Raw genomic sequence first — 21,815 nt, 5'->3', positions numbered from 1 at the left:
CCGGGAGCAGCGCCAGCCTCCCCTGGCGGATAGCCCTGAATCATCGCACAGCCACAGTGAGAGGTGGCACATCAGGGCGGAAGATCAGACCTGCCTGCACAGAGCAGAGGCAACGGAGGCGGGGAGTGGCCGCCACTGCCGAGCGAGACACACCAGCCCAAACAAACCAGTTAGATCAAGTGGACGCCTGCCCAGAGGATAGTACAACTTACCCACATACAAGATCAAAAACAAGCAGCAACTTTTATATAAAATTAATAAAGACAAATGAAAAAGAAATTGTCAGTAGCATCTATCTCCTCAATGTGTCTGAACTGCACGTTATAAACTAGTCCATTAGTACAGCAGCTTGCTAAAAATTGACTTTGGTTCAAGCTTAGTTAAAAAATAAAAACATAAAAAAACCACAGCACACAAATAAGGCGGATGAACGTGTTAGTTCCCTGCTTACAGCTCGCTCGCCGACTTCGGAGGACTCGAAGGGGAAGAAGGGTGGGGATGACACACTCGGAAATAAAACGGGGAGGAGCCGAAGCGAGGAGAAGGGGGCTGACAAGTTTCCAACTTTCCATAGTGACATGCCCTGTCCACTCGCATCCCGCACCAAAGCACACCGCGGCCGCTACGCCTCCTGACGGGGGAGGAGACGCCACCGGGCAGCGGGGCCTGGGCTTGCTCCAACCCCGGAAGGGGCAAGCCGTCTTGGGACCGCCACCCACAGAGGTCGGGAACCTGGAGCTCGGCCACCCAGCTGGTCTCTCGGGAAGTGCGGTGCGGCTGTAACAGCACACCGACGCACGGGGCCCTCACCTCCATGTGACCCTCACCTCCGCGTCCACTTCCACAAGCTCTTCCTTTTCCACGGAATTGGTCACATCGTCTAGAGACACCCTGAAACCATGACAGGAGCTAGCCGCTTCCCACTGGGCCCTGCCTACTGGAGCACAGGAACCAGCGGGGAGCCCTCCAGGGCTGTGCAAAGCCCCTGCTCACAGCCCCCTCGAAGGCGGGAGCACCTCGGGCAGAGAGGCTCACAGCCATCAGGGCAAGGAAGCTGCGGCTCTCGAGAGGAAAAGGCGGCAGCCTCAGACCATTCTCCTCACATTTCTTTTGGATGAATAACCGATGGAAAACTCTAGAATTCCTTCAGCCACTAAGGAAAAGTCTCCCAATTTTGTTAAGTCTATTTGTTCTTAGCCAAGTAAATGAAAGGAAGTTTAGATGGAAAACTTCCACAAAATGGAAACACGCACGCACACGCACACACTCACACGCACACACACCGACAGTAGGAGCGTTTTTCAGGAGATAAGGGGTCGGGAGAACCACCCAGGCGGGTGTCTGCAGTAGTCTTTGCTCTGCGGACCAAACCATGCCCTGCAGCGTGGACGGCTGCCCCCAGGAGCAGGGAGCAGCACACCGCTCCACAGGACCTGGGCCTCGGGCCGCTGGATGATCGGGGCGGCGGGCGGGCGAGGGAGAGCCACAGTTTTTTCAGGAATTCCTTCCTACACAAAGTGCTCCAAAGGCACCACCTGACGGGGAGGGCGTGTGCGGAGTGGAGTGTTTGCACACACGGCCTTCAGCTTCTGCACCAAGCCTCTTGCATAAGTGGCAAAAGAAAATAATTTTCTAGCACCTCTGTAAGAGTCATCAAGGATAAGGAAACCAGCAAGAACATTCCCCGCAGTTAAGAACATCCGTCTTCCCTTACCCCGAAACCCTCCCTCCCCACAGTGTGGGAGCTCGCTGAAATAGGATCCAGGAGCGAGATAAACATGTCCCAACTATATATATAAAAACAGCGACGACGACAGAGTACAGTATACAGGCCTGCCTAAGTTGTACCAGTTAAGAAAGGAACCCCAACACAATTGATACGATTATAAACACCTTCTCATGACGTAACGGCCTGTACAACAGGCCCATAAAAATGATTTTTTTTTAAGAAAAAAAGAAATTTAGACAAACAAGAAACCCCCTTCCTATATTGGAATTGGTGACCCACCTTAACTTGTCATCATGACTGCTGGAAATGGTAAGTAGTCCTTTCAATTATTTTTTTGTTTTTGATTTTTTGTTTCTGCTTTTTTTTTTTAATTTTAATTTTTGGTTAGAAAGTTCTCCAATCCATGAAGCAATCCTGAAAAGACAGTGTTTATTACAAAATTAGGCAAATGTTGTCCGTCTCCTCCTTCCTGTCTTCTCCCCTGGCCCGCAGCACAGGGCAAGAGGATGCCCATGCTGCTCCGCCATTGCCCTGCGCCATCGCCCTGCGGCGGCCGACCACACTGCGGCGAGGACAGCCAGGGGCGCGGCTCTGCGGCTCACTGGGCCCTGGAGGCGGCGGTGGTGGTGGTGGAAGCGGCCCCGCTGGCCGAGGCCACTGTGAAGAGAGAGTTCGGGATGGACTCGGCAGACGTGGAGGCGGCGTGCAGGCTGGCCACGGGCGTAGAGTTCCCTGCGGAGGCTGCGGCGGCAGAGACCAGGCTGACTGGGTTGCTGGTGAGCAGAGAGAGGCTCTGAGGGTTCAGGAACACTGGGGCGGCCACGAGGTTGGGGGCTCCTCCCGCATTGGCAAATACCAGGTTCCCGGTGGCATCCAGTGACGTTATTGGAAGGGAGCCACCAGAAGCAAGAGCTGCAGACAGACCCGCGACAGCAGGTGAGTACCACATTATCCCGAGGCCGAGCCCCACATCAAAGCTCCACGCATTTCCCTACTCGTCGTAGGCAAGTGCAGGCCTTCCTCTGTCTTCCCCTCACCCACAGCCAGTGCATTTATAATGTTGAGTCTAAAGGGCGAGGAAAAACTCTGAGCTCACGGGCAGGGTGGGTCGGGGCAGTCAGTACGCACTACCAAGCCAGAGGCACACGGCTATTCTGAAATCTCGACTTTATTTCATTTACCTAGAAATGCTTATTAAACCCAGAAATCCTGTCTTTTTATAAAAATTCTTTTATTTAACTTTATATATACATACAGACACACATACCAGAAAGGAACAGAGCAAGAGAGAGGGAAAATGAGAAAGCAAGCCAGGTCTCAGACTCAAACCTTGGTCAACCATGTGGGAGTCCAGCACCCCTAACCACCATGCCACCTGCCGGTCCCCACAAATCTTGTCTTTAATGAAGACTACCCGCGACAGCAGGTGAGTACCACATTATCCCGAGGCCGAGCCCCACATCAAAGCTCCACGCATTTCCCTACTCGTCGTAGGCAAGTGCAGGCCTTCCTCTGTCTTCCCCTCACCCACAGCCAGTGCATTTATAATGTTGAGTCTAAAGGGCGAGGAAAAACTCTGAGCTCACGGGCAGGGTGGGTCGGGGCAGTCAGTACGCACTACCAAGCCAGAGGCACACGGCTATTCTGAAATCTCGACTTTATTTCATTTACCTAGAAATGCTTATTAAACCCAGAAATCCTGTCTTTTTATAAAAATTCTTTTATTTAACTTTATATATACATACAGACACACATACCAGAAAGGAACAGAGCAAGAGAGAGGGAAAATGAGAAAGCAAGCCAGGTCTCAGACTCAAACCTTGGTCAACCATGTGGGAGTCCAGCACCCCTAACCACCATGCCACCTGCCGGTCCCCAAAAATCTTGTCTTTAATGAAGACTGCTGATCTTAAACTACCTCCACTCAAAAGACAAACTTGCCGAAATGAAGAAAACATTCAAATATGTACTTGGCTTATGACATCATTGATAAATTTAAGGAAACACTTCATAGTATGATATAAAAATTATCTTTCAAACAGGTCTTATTTCTAAAGTAAGTTGTGTAACACCACAATAAAGTAAAAAATGTAGCTGTTCACTCCCTGAGCACATCTGATCTCTGTGACCTGGACAGAGGAGAGGGTGCGTCTACGTAGGTACGTTGGAGCTAATGGTGCAGGTGGCGGGGTCTAGCCTGGGAGACTCCCTGGAGTGGGTAAGAATTTTTCTGTGGGATCAGCAGATGGCGTAATGGTTATATCACTAGACTCACACATAGATGACTGTGGTTCGAGTCCCAGAACTGGAGGCTTGAAACTCACACCGAGCACCATGTGCGTGCGTGCCCAAAAGCCCGAGAGGAGAATGGAGGAGAAGAGACTGAGGTATGGCCATCCCCCCCCGGGGGGTGATTTCTTGCTTCTGCCTCTTCAGTGAACACATGCACCCTATAGCAAAAATCCTCAAAAAAAAAAAAGAAAGAATTTTTCTGCGATGCTATTACTTACCCACAGAAGATATCATGAAAATTTTATTTAAAGTGACTGGAATTCTCACTTAGTATCTCAGCCTGTTATCTCCCTAACCCATATGACCCCACATGCAGCTGAGTTTTTTCTAACGGGATTAAAAATTTGGTTGATTTCTGGGGCTGGCAGGTGGCGTGGTGGTTGAGGCACTAGACTCCCACATGGCCAACCACGGTATGAGCCCCAGACCTGGCAGCTTTCTTTCTCTCTCTCTCTTTCTGGTCAAATAAAAAATTAATAATAATTGGGACTATCAGATAGCATGTTTTATGTCGCTGGACTCCCATGTAGTCGACCATGGTTCGGGTCTTGGACTCAGTGGCTGAAGACTCCTGCCAGGTGCGTGTGTGTGTGCGTGCACGCGTGTGTGTGTGTGCCCAAGATTCCAACAGGAGAATGGAGGAGAAGGGATTGCAGGTGGCCATCTCCACTAGGGGATGATTTGTCACTCCCTGTCTCTCTCTGGTGAGCGTATGCGTCCTATAGCAAAAATATTCTCTAAAGAATAATGATAATTATTATTAATAAATTAAGTAAATCTTTTTTGGAAAATCTGGTTGGTCTCTTACAGAACACATAGCCGTAGGGAAAAGCCCCGACTTTGTACAAGAGCCTACGAAGAGCACAGAAGTGCCCCCTGCAGTGTTCTGAGGGTCTGGGTTAGGGTGGCAGGCCAGTGCTGTCTCGACCTTCCCGAGACTGTCCACTCTACAGCCAGCTGTGCCCTCGGGAAGGCAGCCTGCCCTTGTACTGACTCAGAAAGGTCAGGATATTCCTCTATGAAAAATGTGACATGGCTTTTCCGACGACCCAATAGTACAGTCACCCCAGAGCTTAGAAATGCTCCCTACCGCAGGAGGGAGAGCGACTCGTTCCAGATTTTACTCTGAAAAGAAATCGCTGGGTGCCGAGGGCTTTCCAGAGCTGCGCGTCGGTCGGTCAGAAGTCAATGTGCGGTGGAGAACCCGGGTCGTGCTTTGGTTCTGTCCGCAGCTGACATTTTCCGTGGCACACCTTTAGAGTATCCCTCCTAACACGTGACTCTTGATTCAAAGTGGCTAACGGCTTATTTCTGAGAACTCTCATTTAAGTACGAAGACTTTCGCTTTAAGAGAAGGCCTTCCTGGTTACTACAGTGAGGTCTGTCAAACTGTCTTTCCAACCACGTAGCAGCGAGCGTGTTCAGACATAAAGCAGACATCGGGCAAGGCGAGTCCCCCCGTGTGGGATCAGCGCTGGCCTGTGCGGGGTGGCGGCATGAGGAGAGACGCTGACCCCACACAGGGGCATGTGCTGGGGGCAGAGCCTGACACGAATGGGAAGTATTCTCTGAGTCTGTCTGATGCGTTCCGATGTCCATTTATTCTAGAAGTTTCTTATGTGGCTCTTGGGGTGGGGACAGGGATTGGGAAATCTAACGTGGTCCAATGTGTCTTGACACGGGTCTTAGTTGAGAACTTGAATGAACTTACGAGGACAGACCCCTTCCTCAAGTCTACTCATACGAGAAGACAGATACCAGCATGACAGCCTTGCTCTCTTACAGCATCTCAAACTACCTGCGTTTCCTGTTCTTCCTCAGACTAACACCTATCCTTCTTAATTTCATTTTTTTTTAGAGGTTTTTGCTTTAGGGCGCATGTGCTGGGAGGGCAGGGTAGGGGTGGGAGTGGAGAGAGACAGTAAGGAGTAAAGTGAGAAATCGCCCCCCAGGGAGCTGGCCACACCATAATCCCTTCTCCATTCTCTTCCATGAACATGGGCCTGGCGTGACTTTCAGGCAACTGGGTCTAGGACTCAAACCGCTGGGGTCATGTGGGAGTCCAGCTACGTCACTGCTGCACCATCTGCTGACCCTACACCTGTACTTCTCTTACAAAGCTTTTTCACAAGGACATTTTCTGTGGTCCCCGAGAACAAGTCAGCCGGCACTCGCCTCTCCCCATCGCCTTCACCTCTGGTAGAGCAGGCTGCACCCACCAACCACATGCGCACACGCACACACGCACACATGCTCAGGCACAAGAGCGAGTCAGAAGAAGGGGCTACTGACCTTGAATAGTTGCCAGTGTGCTGTTGCTCATCAGAGCTGGGCTGAGAGCACCGCCCAGGGTCCCTGGATTGAGGCTGAGTAAGGCACCTCTGCAAGACCAAAAGAGGGTCACTCTGTTACTAGGCAACACACACGTGTGTCTGACAACACGCCCAGAGGACAGGAATAAGGCAAGTCCCGCTGGGGAAGTGCACGCGTGTCCATCCCCGTACTCGCACACGGCCCGGCGAGCGCCCCCGATACGGCCTTCCTTGGCGCGACCTCACAAACAAGTCTACGATCTGCACAGAACACACAGCTCCACGGCCATGGGGAGTCTTCTCTGAATTATGTCATTCTCTTTCTTTCCAAAGTAAAAACACAAAAACCAAAAACTCCAGAGAAGAGAATTACCTTACAAGGAATTCTTACTACATCCGACAGCCACAGCAGTTGGGAACCTCATCTTCCACGCCCTATTACACCTGCTGTGTGTGAGAACTAGAAAGCAGGCCCTTGGGGAGTCTGTCAGGAAGTCTGCGCTTTCCCTCGCCGTCACTGAGACAAAACTCCTGGTCACCATGGTCACCGTGTCCTCATCGGGAAGTGCGGGGCTAACTACGGGCCTTGTCAGGGCGCTAAGAAACTTAAGCTCAACCATAATCGAGGTCTGCATGGCCCCGAGCAGCCTGACTCACAGACTACTGCTTTAAAGAGGGCTTGCTTTTCATTTCACGTGAAGTCTCCCCAGGAGCCATGCCAGCCGCTGTTCCTCAGACAGGATGGAGATGAAGTTCCTTACCCAGCCGCAAACTGTGAGGGTGCCATCAGGCCTGGGTTGAGTCCCGCAGCCGCCGCCATGGCGGCAAGACTGGCGTTTGCTGGCAACTGTGCAGCTCCTTGGAGGGCGGCAGCCGCTGCTGTCTGCAAGCCTGATGCTGTCACCATCACCTGGCTGGTCCCAAGGGGGGAGGACACAGGAGCGGAGGTGGTTTGTGTTGTGCTGGTCTCACTGGCACTGGATGCCTCGGAGGTGGAGGCTGAGGCAGAAGGAGAGGGGCTCAGCGAGGGGGACGTGACTGCTGAGGAGGCGGGAGGCGCTGTGGAAATCACGGTTGCAGTGCTATTGGAGGCGGTGTCTGTAGTGCCTGAAAGTGAATCAGATCAGAACATGACCTTCTGCAGAGGCTCTGGAGGAGCGATGGCTTTACTAGCCAGACTCTGGAATCCATGGACCACTTAACCTACGGCCCAGGAACCACTCAGTTTGTCCCATTTTATTGACCTAAATAGTTTAGCATTTGTGGGAACCAGCAGTTAGCGTAATGGCTATGTCGCTGGACTCCCACGTAGTCGACCGCAGTTTGTGTCCCGGACCCGGTGGCTTAAAACTCACGCTGGGCGCGTGTGCGTGCGTGCCCAAGATCCCAAGAGGAGAATGGAGGAGAAGGGATTGCGGTGTGACCATCCCCTCTGGGGGGTGATTTCTCGCTTTCTGTCTCTATGTCTCTCTCTGTCTGTCTGGCGAGCGCATGCGCCCTACAGTGAAAATCTCTCAAAAAAAAAAAAAAGTTTAGCATTTGTATCTAAATTAACCACGAATATTTTAGAACAGGAGACAAGAGCATTAGGGTTGCCATGCAAGACACAGGACAGTTTTCCATCACCAGTTTCCTATTCAAAAAACAAACAAACAAACCCCCAAAACCCAAAAGAAACAATCACAGAAGCTTTAATTATGGAATACAACTGCCCCAGGGGAAGAAACATAAGCAAAAAAGAAAAGCTTCTAGAAAGTTCTTTTTTATTCAGAAATCTCCTTCGTAGTCGCCACAGAAAAATCAAAACAACAAAAACAAGAAAACTGAATGTCACACCCTTTTCTTAGATTATCAGCAACAATATACATAGGAATAGTGTGAAACTGACTAAAAGTATAGGTCTGGGTGACGTCTTAGTATTAAAAATATTAAGTAACTATTCCACAGTGAAAATTATCTCTCAAAAGGCCCATTGTGGTAAACATTTTCTTACCCATATATTGACACTACAAATCTCAGAAGTCAGCATGAGAGATTAAGATTGAAGAAATTACTATTTGAAAGGCTTAAAAAAAAAAATCAAAGCGTCTGAATTTCTTATACTTTGAAAAAGAAGAGTGGGACCAGCAGTTAGCGTAATGGCTATGTTGCTGGCCTCTCATGTAGTCGACCGTGGTTCGCGTCCCAGACCCAGTGGCTTAAACTCACACCAGGCACATGTGCATGCGTGCCCAAGATCCCAAGAGGGGAGAATGGAGGACAAGGGATTGTGGCGTGGCCATCCCCCTTGGGGGGTGATTTCTCACTTTCTGTCTCTCTGTCTGCCTGGTGAGTGCATGTGCCCTATAGCAAACTCCCCCACCACGCCCCCAGAAAAAAAAAGAAGAGCAAACATTTGCACACAACTACTGAGCGGACATTCACTACATCACGACTGCATGCTGAGACCTGGGTCGGCGGCGGTGTGGTTAAGGAACTGGACTCCCATGCGGCCTGAGTGCCTTCCAGTCCCAGACCTGGCAGCTCTCTCTCACTCTCTCACAAGTGCACGTGCCCTATAGCAAATTAAAACTAGTAACAGATTATGGAACCAGTGGATTGCATAATGGTTTTGTTGCTGGACTTTCACGTCGTCGACAGTTTGAGTTCTGGATCCAGTGGCTTAAAGCTCACACTGGACAAGTGTGCGTGTGTGCCCAAAATCCTGAGAGGAAAATGGAGAAGGGATTGCAGCGTGGCCGTCCCCTCTAGGGGTGATTTCTCTCTTTCTGTCCCTCTGTCTCTCCAGTGAGTGCACACACCCTATAGCAAATATCTTTTAAAAAAGTTAAATGATTGGGGGGGAAGGCAGAACATGCTCCCTGGCATGGTTCAATGTGTGAGCTGAGTGTGGTCCAAGGGAAATGTCAGACGTGTGAGCCCCGTGCAGTGGCACAGGTGCTGGAGCCACCCGGAAGGCCGGTGGCTCAGGTCTCAGCCAGCATGAACACATGGTCCTGGCTGGCTGGAGGGCAGCGAGGAGGGTGACTGTGGCACTGTGAGACCCTCTGGGGGTCTCCCTCCTTCCTTTCGGTCTCTCATGTTGGGAATAAATACACAAACGTAAAAAAAGGAAGACAGTATTTCCATAATCTAAAACTTTCTAGTACCTCCATTAAAGGGTAAAAAGAAAAAGATGAAGTTAGTTTGAGTATTATTTTCTATTTAACTCAATGTATATAAAATATTGCCTTTCAGGATGAAATGACTATTAAAAACATGTTTAACCTTTTTATACTAAGTGTGAAAATGGTATGTTTGGAATGACAGCACACCTGCACTTGAACCGGCCACCTTCCCGGCGCTCGGAAGCCCGATGAGGCTCATGGAAGCCAGGCTGGACGTAGTAGGTCTAAAAATTAGGCCTCCTAGGGCCCGGGGGCACCCATGGGTTAGGGACGTTGAGCTGCCCACTGTGCGCACAGGACAGACGGCCTAGAGGGCAGACACCGACTGTCCCCAGAGACCGTCATTCTGACGCCACCTATGGAAGACAATACAGAACAAGCCCTCTTACTTGAGCTACCAGCAAATGCTACCTACTGCAGATGGGGCTGCCTAACCGAGCTGGAGCTGGCCTGAGAGAAATCCACTGTGTTCTAAGACATAATCAACCACATGTATGAGGCGGTCTTCAGGAAGTTCACGGAAAGTGTGTACTGTGAAAAGACTACGGGTGGATTTCAGAATTTCCTGCACTGACTTGTACTTTAATTCCATTTTTTCCAGAAGCTTTTTGAAATCCCTTTCTTGTACTGTGAAAGTACAATCTAAAGTGGTATTTTCTCAGGAGAACTCGAAAAGACAAAAAAGCACCTGTAAATTTTCAATATAAAACAATCTCTGAAGTATTAAAGACTTTCAGTATATTATCAAAGAACCAGGGCGAAATAAATGTTTAAAACCTCTAAGGGTACGTATGACACACAGAAAAAATTCTTCTATAAAAGGTTAACTTTTTTTTTTTTTTTTTAAAGAGAGATTTTTGCTATAGGGTGTGTGTGCACTTGCCAGAGAAACAGAAAGCAAAAAATCTCCCCCCGGGGGGATGGCCACACTGCAATCCCTTCTCCTCCATTCTCCTCTTTGGATCTTGGGCACACACGCACAGGCACCCAGTGTGAGTTTTAAGCCACCGGGTCCAGGACTTGAACCATAGTCGACTATGTGGGAGTCCAACAACATAACCATTATGAAATCTGTTGGTCCCAGATTTGCTATAGGGTGTATGCTCTTGCCAGAGAGAAAGAGACACAGAGAGAGGGGGAAAGTGAGAAATTACCCCCGGGGGATGGCCGTGCCTCAATCCCTTCTCCTTTTGGAATTTTGGGCGTACACATACATGTGCCAGGTGTGATTTTCCAGTCGCGCAGTTGGTCGTGTGGACGTCCAGTGGCTTAACTACACCAGTACCTGCTGATCCCCAAAAGGAACATTTTGGGGTTATAAAATCTGTTCTCCCATGACAGTCCTCTTAAAAATTCAGGCAGCTCCATCCGTCCAGAATCTGTTTTGCCTCCTTCTGGTCTAACCAAGAACACCTGGGATTCAAAGTTGTTTCTCAGGTCTCCTGGAGTTTCTCACAGCCACAGAGTTGGGGACACTGAGGTACAGCCTGTGTCAGCAGTGACTCTCCTGTCCCCACCCTCTATGGTGCGGCCCAGACACAGTGTACGGTCTCTGAATGAAGCAGACTTATCTCTCTTACCATTAATTAAAAAGGGAGAATTACGCCTCCTTCCGCCATCCTCAAAAATAGAAATAAAGTGATTTCTTCTTATTGCAGCCACCCCTAAATACAGAGTTCTTTACGGCTACTACTCATACTTCCCTCCGTTCTCCCTTCACCCCTCAATCTGTCAGACCGGTCTGACGGGTGAGCGCCTGCTGCCCTGTCTGGCAGTCTATAAACATGCTTCCCGGCTACCCTACCCTTCCTCCTGGAGCCTGCCCGTTGCGAAGTCGAGGGAGCAACATCTTTCTCGAATTCTACTTGGGGGCTAAGAAGTTTCAATGTCCTGTGGCAGCAGATGGCGTAACGGCGACGTTGCTGGACTCCCACGTGGCCCACCGTGGCACGCATTCCGACCTGATGGCTTCAGTCAGGCCGGAGCGAGTGTGTGCTGGCCCAAGACCCCAGGAGGGAGTGAAGAGAAGGGATTGCGGTGCGTCCCCCGAGGGGTGATTTCTCACTTTCCCTTTCACTGTCTGTTTCTCTGGCAAGCACGTGCACCCTATAGCAAAAACCTCTAAAGGAATAAAGAAATAAAATAATAAATTTCAACGTACTTCTGATCTGATCTTGACCAACTTTCGCCTTGCCTAACCTCATCTGACCTATGGGCACTACTTCCCTCACCGTTCGGAAACCGAAACTGCCCACTTTTATAAGGCCCTGTTATCTTGCGGTCAAGAGGCTTAAAACGGCTGCTCCTTTTCCTCCCTGCTGCATTTTCAAATCGAGCAGTATCTCTTTAAATTCCACGTACAAAGAAAATCCCAGTCAAATCTAACTAGTGACGCTAACATAGACCTAGTACCCTAGATGACTCTAGAACCCACTCGACCACATTCCAGGGTGCCAGTCTGAATGCCACAGACGCGTGATGGCGGGGAACAGACACGGGCGCTGCTGGGTGGCAGGGACAGGCTGATGGGGCGCTGGGCAATCTCACTGTTGGGCGATCATCGCAGAGTGCACCTGCACAGACCGACCGGCAGACCCGGAAAAGCATCAGGGCTGAGAAGGCGCGTACAACCTGCAGACCGCCGGAGCTGTGTGGACTGGGCACAGGCCCGCTGCCCGTGACCGTGACCGCACTCAGGGACGTGAGAGGCTGCCTGCTGTCTTGTCAGCGCCCAGCTGCCCGGGGCTGGCAGGAGACACCGCGGTCACAGAGCCTAACTAGTCAGACGGGCTAGAGGGGACACTGACCTGTGTAGTCCTCTCCTGCAAGGAGAGTAGAACAGATGCTGTCTCGGGGGTACCCCACACACCTCTGCCTATGTCAGTGCTTTACTAAGGGGCTGTCTGGTTAGGGTGCTTAACAAAGAACTCACTCACCAGCCGGCTGAAGCCAAAGGACCCTAAGTGACCACAGACCGGATCATTCACTGTGGCCCTGCCTCCTGCTGTAGCTACGGGACTAACCAGTGTGGGAGACATAAACTGGCAGGGCCAGCAGGTGGCAGCTGGACTCCCACATGGCCAGCAGGTGGAGTCCCGGACTCGGTGACCTGAACATCACACCTGGTAGGTGTGCGTGCATGCGAGTGCAAGATCCCAGGAGAGGATGGAGGAACAGGGATGGTGGTGTGGCCACCCATCAGGGGATGAATTTCTCATTTGCCTCTCCGAGCCCCAGCTTGAGCAAGCCCTGCTTGGTTGCCGGGCTCGGTCGGACTTCTCTGTTCCAGGCTGACAGCCTGTTACGGCCTCAGGGGCCCCCTGCCCTACCCGCAGTCCACCGGTGATGGAAAACCCGCCGCGTGGCACGTGCCTGCGTGTCTTCTATGACTAATTCTCGGCGACTTAGTGACTTGGGTCCCTTTCATCAGGAAACGCAGGTGTGCTGAGTCTCCATGTCCTAACCACACAATGGTAGCACGGAATACTGAGACAGCCAAGAACGTGTGCTCAGCTCTGCAACCTCCTCTTGCTTCCCACCCAGTGTTGTTTTGGTTTGTTTAGTTTTATTTTTTAGGTTTATGGCTTAGGGTGCGTGAATTCACCAGAGACAGACAGTGAGACAGAAAGCGAGAAATCACCCCCCCCGGGGGGATGGCCACACTGCAGTCCCTTCTCCTCCATTCTCCTCCGGGTACCTTGGGCACGCACGCACATGTGCCTGGCATGACTCTCAAGCTGCCAGATTTGGGACCTGAAGCGCAGGTGGCCACATGGGAGTCTGGCGTCTCAACGACTAGGACACCTGCTGGTCGCTCCCACTGTTTTTAAAAACAGCGTTACCGAGGTATAATTAATCTGCCGTAAACCTTGCCCAACTTCAGTGTACATTAGGTGATTCTGACCCAAACCGTTACCATCACAACCCACAGGGTGACATTTCCATGACAGAAAGGTCCTGTACTTGTCCATGGCCACTCCTGCCCTGCCCTGCCCTTCCCTCTGGTCTGTCTATCACCCCCCCCGGGGGGATGGCCACACTGCAGTCCCTTCTCCTCCATTCTCCTCCGGGTACCTTGGGCACGCACGCACATGTGCCTGGCATGACTCTCAAGCTGCCAGATTTGGGACCTGAAGCGCAGGTGGCCACATGGGAGTCTGGCGTCTCAACGACTAGGACACCTGCTGGTCGCTCCCACTGTTTTTAAAAACAGCGTTACCGAGGTATAATTAATCTGCCGTAAACCTTGCCCAACTTCAGTGTACATTAGGTGATTCTGACCCAAACCGTTACCATCACAACCCACAGGGTGACATTTCCATGACAGAAAGGTCCTGTACTTGTCCATGGCCACTCCTGCCCTGCCCTGCCCTTCCCTCTGGTCTGTCTCTGCGACCTGCCTTTGCTGGACAGCTCACGGGAGTGGGAGGGAACGCATGTCCTTGGCAGCTGCCCTCTTTTACTTAGCATGTGGTTTTCAAGGTTTATCCTTGTGGTAGCATTAAACAACGCTTCATTACTTTCATCAGAGACAGAGAGAGAGAGAGAGAGAGAGAGAGAGAGAGAGAGAGAGAGAAGGGAGCCCCCAGAAGGGTCTTCATGCCGATCCACCGCGGCTTCAGTCAGCGTGGGTCATAGGCGGGTGTGCACGTGTCTGTGGTGTGAACTTGGGAACTTTCCCACACGGGGCCAGCTGGGCCGCCACGTGGCCACGATGCTGCGTTACTTTTTGGTCAGTAACATTCCACTGTATAGATATGGCATGTCTTTGTTGATTCATTCACTGGTTGATAAGCATTGGCTCGTTTCCAGTTCTGGGCTTCTATGAACTATGCTGCTCTGAACGTTCACATCAAAGTTTTCTTTTTCTTTCTTCCTTTTTTATTTTTTAATTAATTTATTTTTTTGTTTTAAAGATTTTTGCCGTAAGGCACATGGGCTCACTGGAGAGAGACAGAGAGGAAGTGAGACATCACCCCCCAGAGGGGAATGGCCACACTGACATCCCTTCTCCTCTCGAGATCTTGGACACATGCACACATGCCTGGCCCATTTCTCAGGCTGCTGGGTCCAGGACTCGAACCACAGAGCTGGCCAGGTGGGATCCAATGCTTTACAACCATGCCACTTGCTGGCCCCACATAAAAGTTTTTATGTGAACCTGTTTTCATTTCTCTTGGGGAAACTGCTGGGTAGGATGGTAAGTCAAGTCCTGAAGAAACTTGCTGAACTGCTTTCCAAAGTAGCTATATCATTTACGTCCCACGGGACACATGTGAGAGTTCTAGTTCCTCCACACCCTCAGCAACACCTGCCATTTCTGGTGTTTCTGATGACGGTTATCCTAGTGAATGCACACTGCTATCTCACTGGGGCTTTACCCTGCACTTCCCCGTGAGGAATGATGTCGAGTACCTTCCCACGTGCTTGCTAGTCACTCCTGCATGTTCTCTGGAAGAAGGCATGTCGGTCTTGTCCGCACTCTCACTGCTGAGCTGTGCGTTCTTTACACATGCTGCATGTGACTCCTTTACCAGATACGCGATCAGTAAATGCTTTCTCCCAGTCTGGGGCTTGTCTTGTACTTTCTTTGTTTTCTTTCTAAGGTTTCGGCCACAGGGCACATGCACTCACCAGAGACAGAAAGACGGAAAGAGAAATCACCCACCAGGAGGACAGCCATGCCACAATTGCTTCTCCTCCTGAGATTTTAGACACACACACGTAGGCCCAGCACAATCTTCAAGCCACCGGGTCCAGAACCCAGACCGCGTCGGCCATGTCGGAATCCAGCTCTCTAGCCCCCATGCCACCGGCTGGCCCTGTGTCGTTTCCCTTTTGTAAAGGTGTCCTCAGTAGCAAAGAGATTTTACTGTTGATGAAGTCCAATTTACCTTTTAAATTTTCTTTTATAGATGTTTTTGGTGTTGTATCTGTGAACTCTCCTATCTCTGGGTCATAAAAATCTTCCTTCACTGTTTTCCTAGAAGTTTTGTAGTTTTAGCTTTACATTTAAACCTTTGAGCCATTTTAGTTCATTTTTAAGCATGATATGAGGTAAGGATCTAAATCCGTCATAGGGCATATGATATCTAATTGTCCTAAACCATTGGTTAAAGACTATCCTCTCTTTCTGGGACCAGCAGTTAGTGTAATGGCTATGTCACTGAACTCCCATGTAGTCAACCATGGTTCGAGTCCCGGACCCGGTGGCTTAAACTCACACCAGGCGCGTGTGTGTGCATGCCCAAGATCCCAAGAGGAGAATGGAGGAGAAAGGATCGTGGCGTGGCCATCCCCCCTGGAGGGTGATTTCTCGCTTTCTATCTCTCTGCCTCTCTCTGTCTTTCTGGAGAGCGCACACGCCCTATAGCAAAAATCTCACCCCCCCCCCCCCAAAAAAAAAGAAAAAGCTATTCTCTCTCTACAGACCTTCGTCGAAATAACAAGTGTGTGTTTGGGATGACAGACTATAATTGCCCTGAATTACACATTGTATGCATGTATCAGAACAGCTTGTCATACTCTGTGAATATGTACAATCAGTACCTGTCATTTTAATATAACAATTTAAAAAATCAATAGAGCTAAATTTTTTTTTTTTTTGAGAGGTTTTTTCGCTACAGGGCGCATGCGCCAGCCAGCCAAGAGAGACAGACAGAAAGCGAGAAATCACCCCCCAGGGGGGATGGCCACGCCGCAATTCCTTCTTCTCCATTCTCCTCTTGGGATCTTGGGCACGCACGCACACACACCCAGCGTGAGTTTTATGCCACCGGGTCCGGGATGCGAACTGTGGTCGACTACGTGGGAGTCCAGCGACATAGCCATTACATTAACTGCTAGTTCCCAATAGAGCTAAATTTAAAGGTTTGTTTCTGAACTCTCATTTTGTGCCACTTAATCTAAACATGTCTATCTTTATGCCAGTGTTGCACTGTCTTGAATACAGTTGCTTTACTGTAAGTTTTGAAAATCAGAACTTGGAAATCCCCTGACTTTAATCTTTTTCAAAACTGTTTTGGCTAATCTAGGTTTCTCCCAGATGTATTTTAGACTGAGTTTATCAATGTCTTCAAAACAAAACAAGAAGATCTGGAGAAATTTTGACTATGAATTCATTGAGTCTATATAAATCAAGTTGTCATCTTAAGAATGTCCAGTCTTGGGAACCAGCAGTTAGCATAATGGCTATGTCACTGGACTCCCACTTAGTCGATCGCGGTTCTCGTCCCGGACCCGGTGGCTTAGAACTCACGCTGGGCACGTGTGCATGCATGCCCAAGATCCCGAGAGGAGCATGGAGGAGAAGCGATTGCGGTATGACCATCCCCTCTGGGGGGTGATTTCTCGCTTTCTGTCTCTATGTCTCTGTCTGTCTGGCGAGCGCACGCGCCCTATAGCGAAAACCTCTCCAAAAAAAAAAGAATGTCCAGTCTTCCAAACTATGAACACAGAATATAAAATGCCTCTTCATTTATTTAGACTTTCTTTAACTTCTTTCAAGCAAGCTGTAATTTTCACTTGTAAGTCTTGCCTTTCTTTGTTAAATTTATTCCTAAGTTATTTTGTTCTTTTGAGCTACTGTATATAAATTGTTTTATTGGTTTTATTGTGAATTGTCCATTGCTAATATAATTGATTTTTAGAAATTGAGGGACCAACAGTTAGTATAATGGCTATGTCACTGGACTCCCACGTAGTTGACCGCGGTTCGTGTCCCGGACCTGGTGGCTTAAAACTCACACGGGGCGCATGTGCGTGCGTGCCCAAGATCCCGAGAGGAGAACAGAGGAGAAGGGATTGCAGCGTGGCCATCCCCCCTGGGGGGGTGATTTCTCGCTTTCTATCTCTCTGTCTCTGTCTGTCTGTCAAGCGCACGTGCCCTATAGCAAAAACCTCTCAAAAAATAAAAAAAAAAAGAAAGAAAGAAATTGATCTTTTATCTTATAACAATTCAGAATTTAATGACTAGCCCTAGTAATTTTGTTTTTGCTTTTAATTTTGCTACAGGGCACATGCACTCACTTAGAGACAGAGAGAGAGAGAGAGAGAGAGAGAGAGAGAGAGAAAGCACCACCAGGAAGGATGGCCACGTTGCAACCCCTTCGCTTCCATTCTCCTTTCCGGATACTGGGCACACATGGCTACTTACCTGGCATGTTTTACAAACATTGGGTCCAGGACTCAAATCACACAGTTGGTCATGTAGGATCCAGTCACCGTAACTACCACACCACTGGCTGGCCCTTGTCCTATTAACCTTTTTTGGTGGATTTCTTGGGGTTTATTTACACACAGGATAATGCAAATAAAGACAGTTATACTTTACTCCTTCCAAGTTGTATTGTCTCTCATTTTTTTCTACTTCCTACCCTGGCTATAACCTTCAATACAATGCTAACTGAAAGTCGCAAGAACACACACCCTTGCCCTGTCCCCACTTTAGGGGGCAAGCACTCCGCTGTCCACTGTGAAGAATGTCAGCTGTAGGATTGAGTGGGTGTCCTTTGTCAGGCAGGCAGTCCTCTCCTACTCCGGGGTAGAGAGCTCACACCACTAAGCGGTTCCAGCCTTTGTCTAAAGCTTTCTGTATCCCCCGAGATCATCATAGGCTTTTGTCCTTGTCCTGTCACTACAGTGAATTATGCTAAATGATATTCGGGCGTTAAGCCAACTGCTGGGTGATCAATGCCCGCGGTCAGGACGCACACACAATTCAGGTTGGTCTGGAAAGCAAACGCAAGCCTTCTATGCAGTTCTAGCTCCACACAGGGGGCCCTACCACCTGTACCACCATGGCTGAGCCTCCACGAAACCTTTCATGTTTTCAATAGATGGCGAGATTTGATTTGCTAAAATCGTGTTGATAATTTCTGTGTATATTTTCATGAAGTATATGAGCCTGTAACCTTTTTTCTTTAGCTATCAGGGTAACACTAGCCTTGTACAAAGAAGTGATCCTTCTCTATTTTCTGGAAGAGACTGTTAACAATCTCATTTCTCCTTTAAACATCTGATAGAGTTAACTGTTAGTCATCTGAGCCTCCGATTTTCTTTGTGGGAACATTATAAATTAATTATTCACTTGCTTTACTTGCTTTAAATCTTTTTAGATAATTTCTCTTTGAATCTGTTTTGGTAATAGTGTCTAAGAATATGTCTACTTAATCTAAGCCACCTAACCTAAAAAAACTTATTCATTTATATGTGCTTGCCAGTGAGAGAGAGAGAGAGAGAGAGAGAGAGAGAAAGTACCCCAATGAGGGAGAGAGGGAAAGTGAGAAAGCACCCTGAGGGGGGAATGCCATGCTGCAATCCCTTCTCCTCATTCTCCCCTTGCGATTTTGAACACACATGCACGTGTGCCCAGTGTGTTCTTCAAGCTACTGAGTCTTGGACTTGAGCAGTACAATCGGCCATCTGGGGCCCAGCTGTCCCAACCAGCAGGTTACTGGCTGGCCCACTACTTAATTCTTTTTAAGCATAAAGTTGTTCATACTATTCCAGCATGCAATAGGATACAGCAATTCTACTTCTAAGTATATTTCCAACAGAATATATAGAGCTAGAAATAGGCCCGGACTGCGGTGCAGTGGGTGGCATGCCAGACTGCAGGGCTGACCCTGGGTGGGGACCGGAAACATGCCAGACATACATGTGGTGCCCAAGACCCTGATAAGCCAAAGAGCTGTGGGATGGGACTGCAACTTGAGCACCCTCAGCAGGGGCTCCCTGACCCAACCCCTTCCTCACTCTTGTGTTTGCATGCTCTCTCTCATGAATAGGAAAAAAACAAACAAACAAAAAAAAGGACTGAGAACATATGTCCACATAAAACCTCATACGTGAATTCACAGAAGTACGCAAAACAGCCCAAGCTGGAAGCAACCCAGACACCAGCTCACGAATACAAACGACGTGTGGTTATCCGTCTAACAGTCTTATTCAGTCTAAGAAGAAATGGAGCATTGATTATTCTCAATGTGGATATACTGTGAAAACGCTACACTGAATGAAGGAAGCTTGGCACCCTGGAAAGGCCACGTGTTACATGATTCTGTTACATGAAGTGCTCAGAGTGGACAATCCTGAGACTAAGGGAGGACTAGCGGTCAGAAGGGGTAGAGAGGAGGGAATGAAAGAATGGTAACAGGCACAGGAGTTACCGTATCAGAGTGCTTTGGGGTGATGAGAACATTCTATAATTAGGTGAGGCTTCCACAATGTTGTGAATATATTAAAACACACTGATTTGCAATAACACTAAAAAAGGTATGTGAGGGGCCAGCAAGTGGTGTAGCAGTTGGGATGCTGGACTCCCACATGGCTGATTGTAGTTCAAGTCCTGGATCCGGCGGCTGGAAATTCATACCGGGTGCGTGTGTGTGGGCTCCAAATCCCAGGTGGAGAATGGAAGAGAGCAGATCGCAACGTGGCCATCCCCCCGGGGGGTGATTTCTCACTTTCCCTCTGATTGTCTCCCCAGTGAGTACATGCGGCCAATGGCAAAATCCAAAAATCTGAGAGTTATAACTCAGAAAATATGGCTTTATAATCTTAAACATCTCTAGGGCTAATAATGACATCCCCTGTTTCATTCCTGATTTTGGTAAATTGCACTTTCCCTTTTTACTTCGTTAAAGATGCACTTGTCAAATTTTGTTGCTCTTTTCAAAGAACCAATTTTTTGACACATTAACTTCGCTAATGTCTTTTCTCTACCTCATTAATTTCTGCTCTGTATTTATTACACAATAATATTATTCTAACTTAGTAAATTAAACATTTTTAAAAATAATCTTTATTATTTCCTCTTCATCTGCTTTTCAATTAGTTTGCTCTCTTCTGTTTTTTAACAGCGAAAGTTCATCTCTTGGTTTGAGATGTTTTTCTTTACTTGTGCGTGTTTAAAGTATTTATTTATCCCACAAGAGAGGCAGAGACACAGCACCCCCGACAGGGTCTCGACGCTGCCCCTCACCCGCCGGCCCAGATTAAGGGCACAGGCACGCCTGCGCACTCAGGGAGGCCTCCTCCCAGGAGCTGGCGCCTGCCCACGGTGGTCGCCCTCACAGAACATCACGCCACTCTGCTGACCACATCCCGGCCCTGTTCCTTCCTGTGCTTTCATTTCCATTCGTTTTAAAGTACAGATTGAACAACCCGTATTAGAGGTGCTATGGGAACAGAAGTGTTTCAGATTCGGGAATATTTGCCTATTAATAATGTGCTATCTCAGGCATGGAATTCCAGTCTTCTTATTATTTTTTTAAGATAGATTTTTTGCTATAGGGTATGTGTGCTTGCCAGAGAGGCAGAGAGAAGCAAAGAAATAGAAAGGGAGAAATCACCCCCCTTCTGACGGCCACGTGGCAATCCCTTCTCCTCCATTCTCCTCTCAGGATTTTGGGCATGCACGTACACGCACCTGGCATGAGTTTTAAGCCACCGGGTCCTGGACTCGAACCGTGATTGACTATGTAGGAGTCCAATGACTTAACCATTATGCCATCTGCTGGTCCCAGGAGCCAAGTCTACACAGAGCATTCATCTTTCACAGATACCTTACAGACACAGCCTGAGGTAATTTCATGATTATTTTTGTACTGCAGGATTTTTCAATCAACCCATCCACAGGTAAGGTGTGGGATGCTTTGCTTGTGGCTTCATGATGGCACTCCGAAAGTTTCAGACTTTGATTTTTCAGATTAGGGATGCTCAACCTGTATTTTCTCATTTCTCTTGTGCTTTCTTCTTTCACTATGTATCACAGTTTAATTTTAAAATATTGGCATAACGGTTAGATGCTGGATTCCCATGTAGTCGACTGTGGTTTGAGTCCCAGACCACTGGCTTAAAACTCATGTTGGGCACGTGTGTGTGTGTGTGTGTGTGTGTGTGTACCCAAAATCCCGAGAGAAGAATGGAAGAGAAGGGACCGTGGCATGGTCATTCCCCCAGGGGTGATTTGTCACTTTCTGTCTCTCTGGCATGCATAGATCCCTCTAAAAATCTCTAAAAAAAAAAAAATAATAATAATATTAATTGAATATATTTAGGAATGTCCTGAGTTTTCTGTTCTTGCTTTTTAATTTATCTCAGTTGTGATCACACAACATATTTTGTATGATTTTAACTCTTAAATTTACTCAGACTTGTTTTATGGTTGAAAACATCCTGAGCGATGAATGTTCTGTCTGTTCTTGCAAATAAAGTGTTTTCTCTCTCTCTCTCTCTTTTTTTTTTTTTTGCTGTAGGGGGGGTACGCTTGCCAAAAAGACAGAGGGACAGAAAGCAAAAAATCACCCCCCT

At 48.5% G+C, this 21,815-nt stretch overlaps 1 protein-coding gene across 1 annotated transcript in view; it reads right to left on the bottom strand.

Annotated features, from left to right (window-relative positions):
- Nucleotides 1-6: 6 nt before the first annotated feature.
- The window catches only part of POU2F1 (POU class 2 homeobox 1), a 109,046-nt gene continuing 87,237 nt past the window's right edge, over nt 7-21,815 (bottom strand). The window contains exons 15-17 of the mRNA XM_006147032.3: nt 7,095-7,440; nt 6,314-6,402; nt 7-2,641 (exon numbers count right to left, since the gene is read on the bottom strand). Of these exons, the coding sequence (XP_006147094.1) occupies nt 2,328-2,641; nt 6,314-6,402; nt 7,095-7,440 (749 nt within the window). The 3' untranslated portion in view covers nt 7-2,327. The remainder of the gene's footprint in view (nt 2,642-6,313; nt 6,403-7,094; nt 7,441-21,815) is intronic.

This window comes from Tupaia chinensis, unplaced genomic scaffold, assembly GCF_000334495.1.
Source record: "Tupaia chinensis unplaced genomic scaffold, TupChi_1.0 Scaffold000198_1, whole genome shotgun sequence".
Lineage (NCBI taxonomy): Eukaryota > Metazoa > Chordata > Mammalia > Scandentia > Tupaiidae > Tupaia > Tupaia belangeri.
Note: the sequence above shows the minus strand (reverse complement) of the source record. Positions and strands in the feature narration are given on the sequence as shown.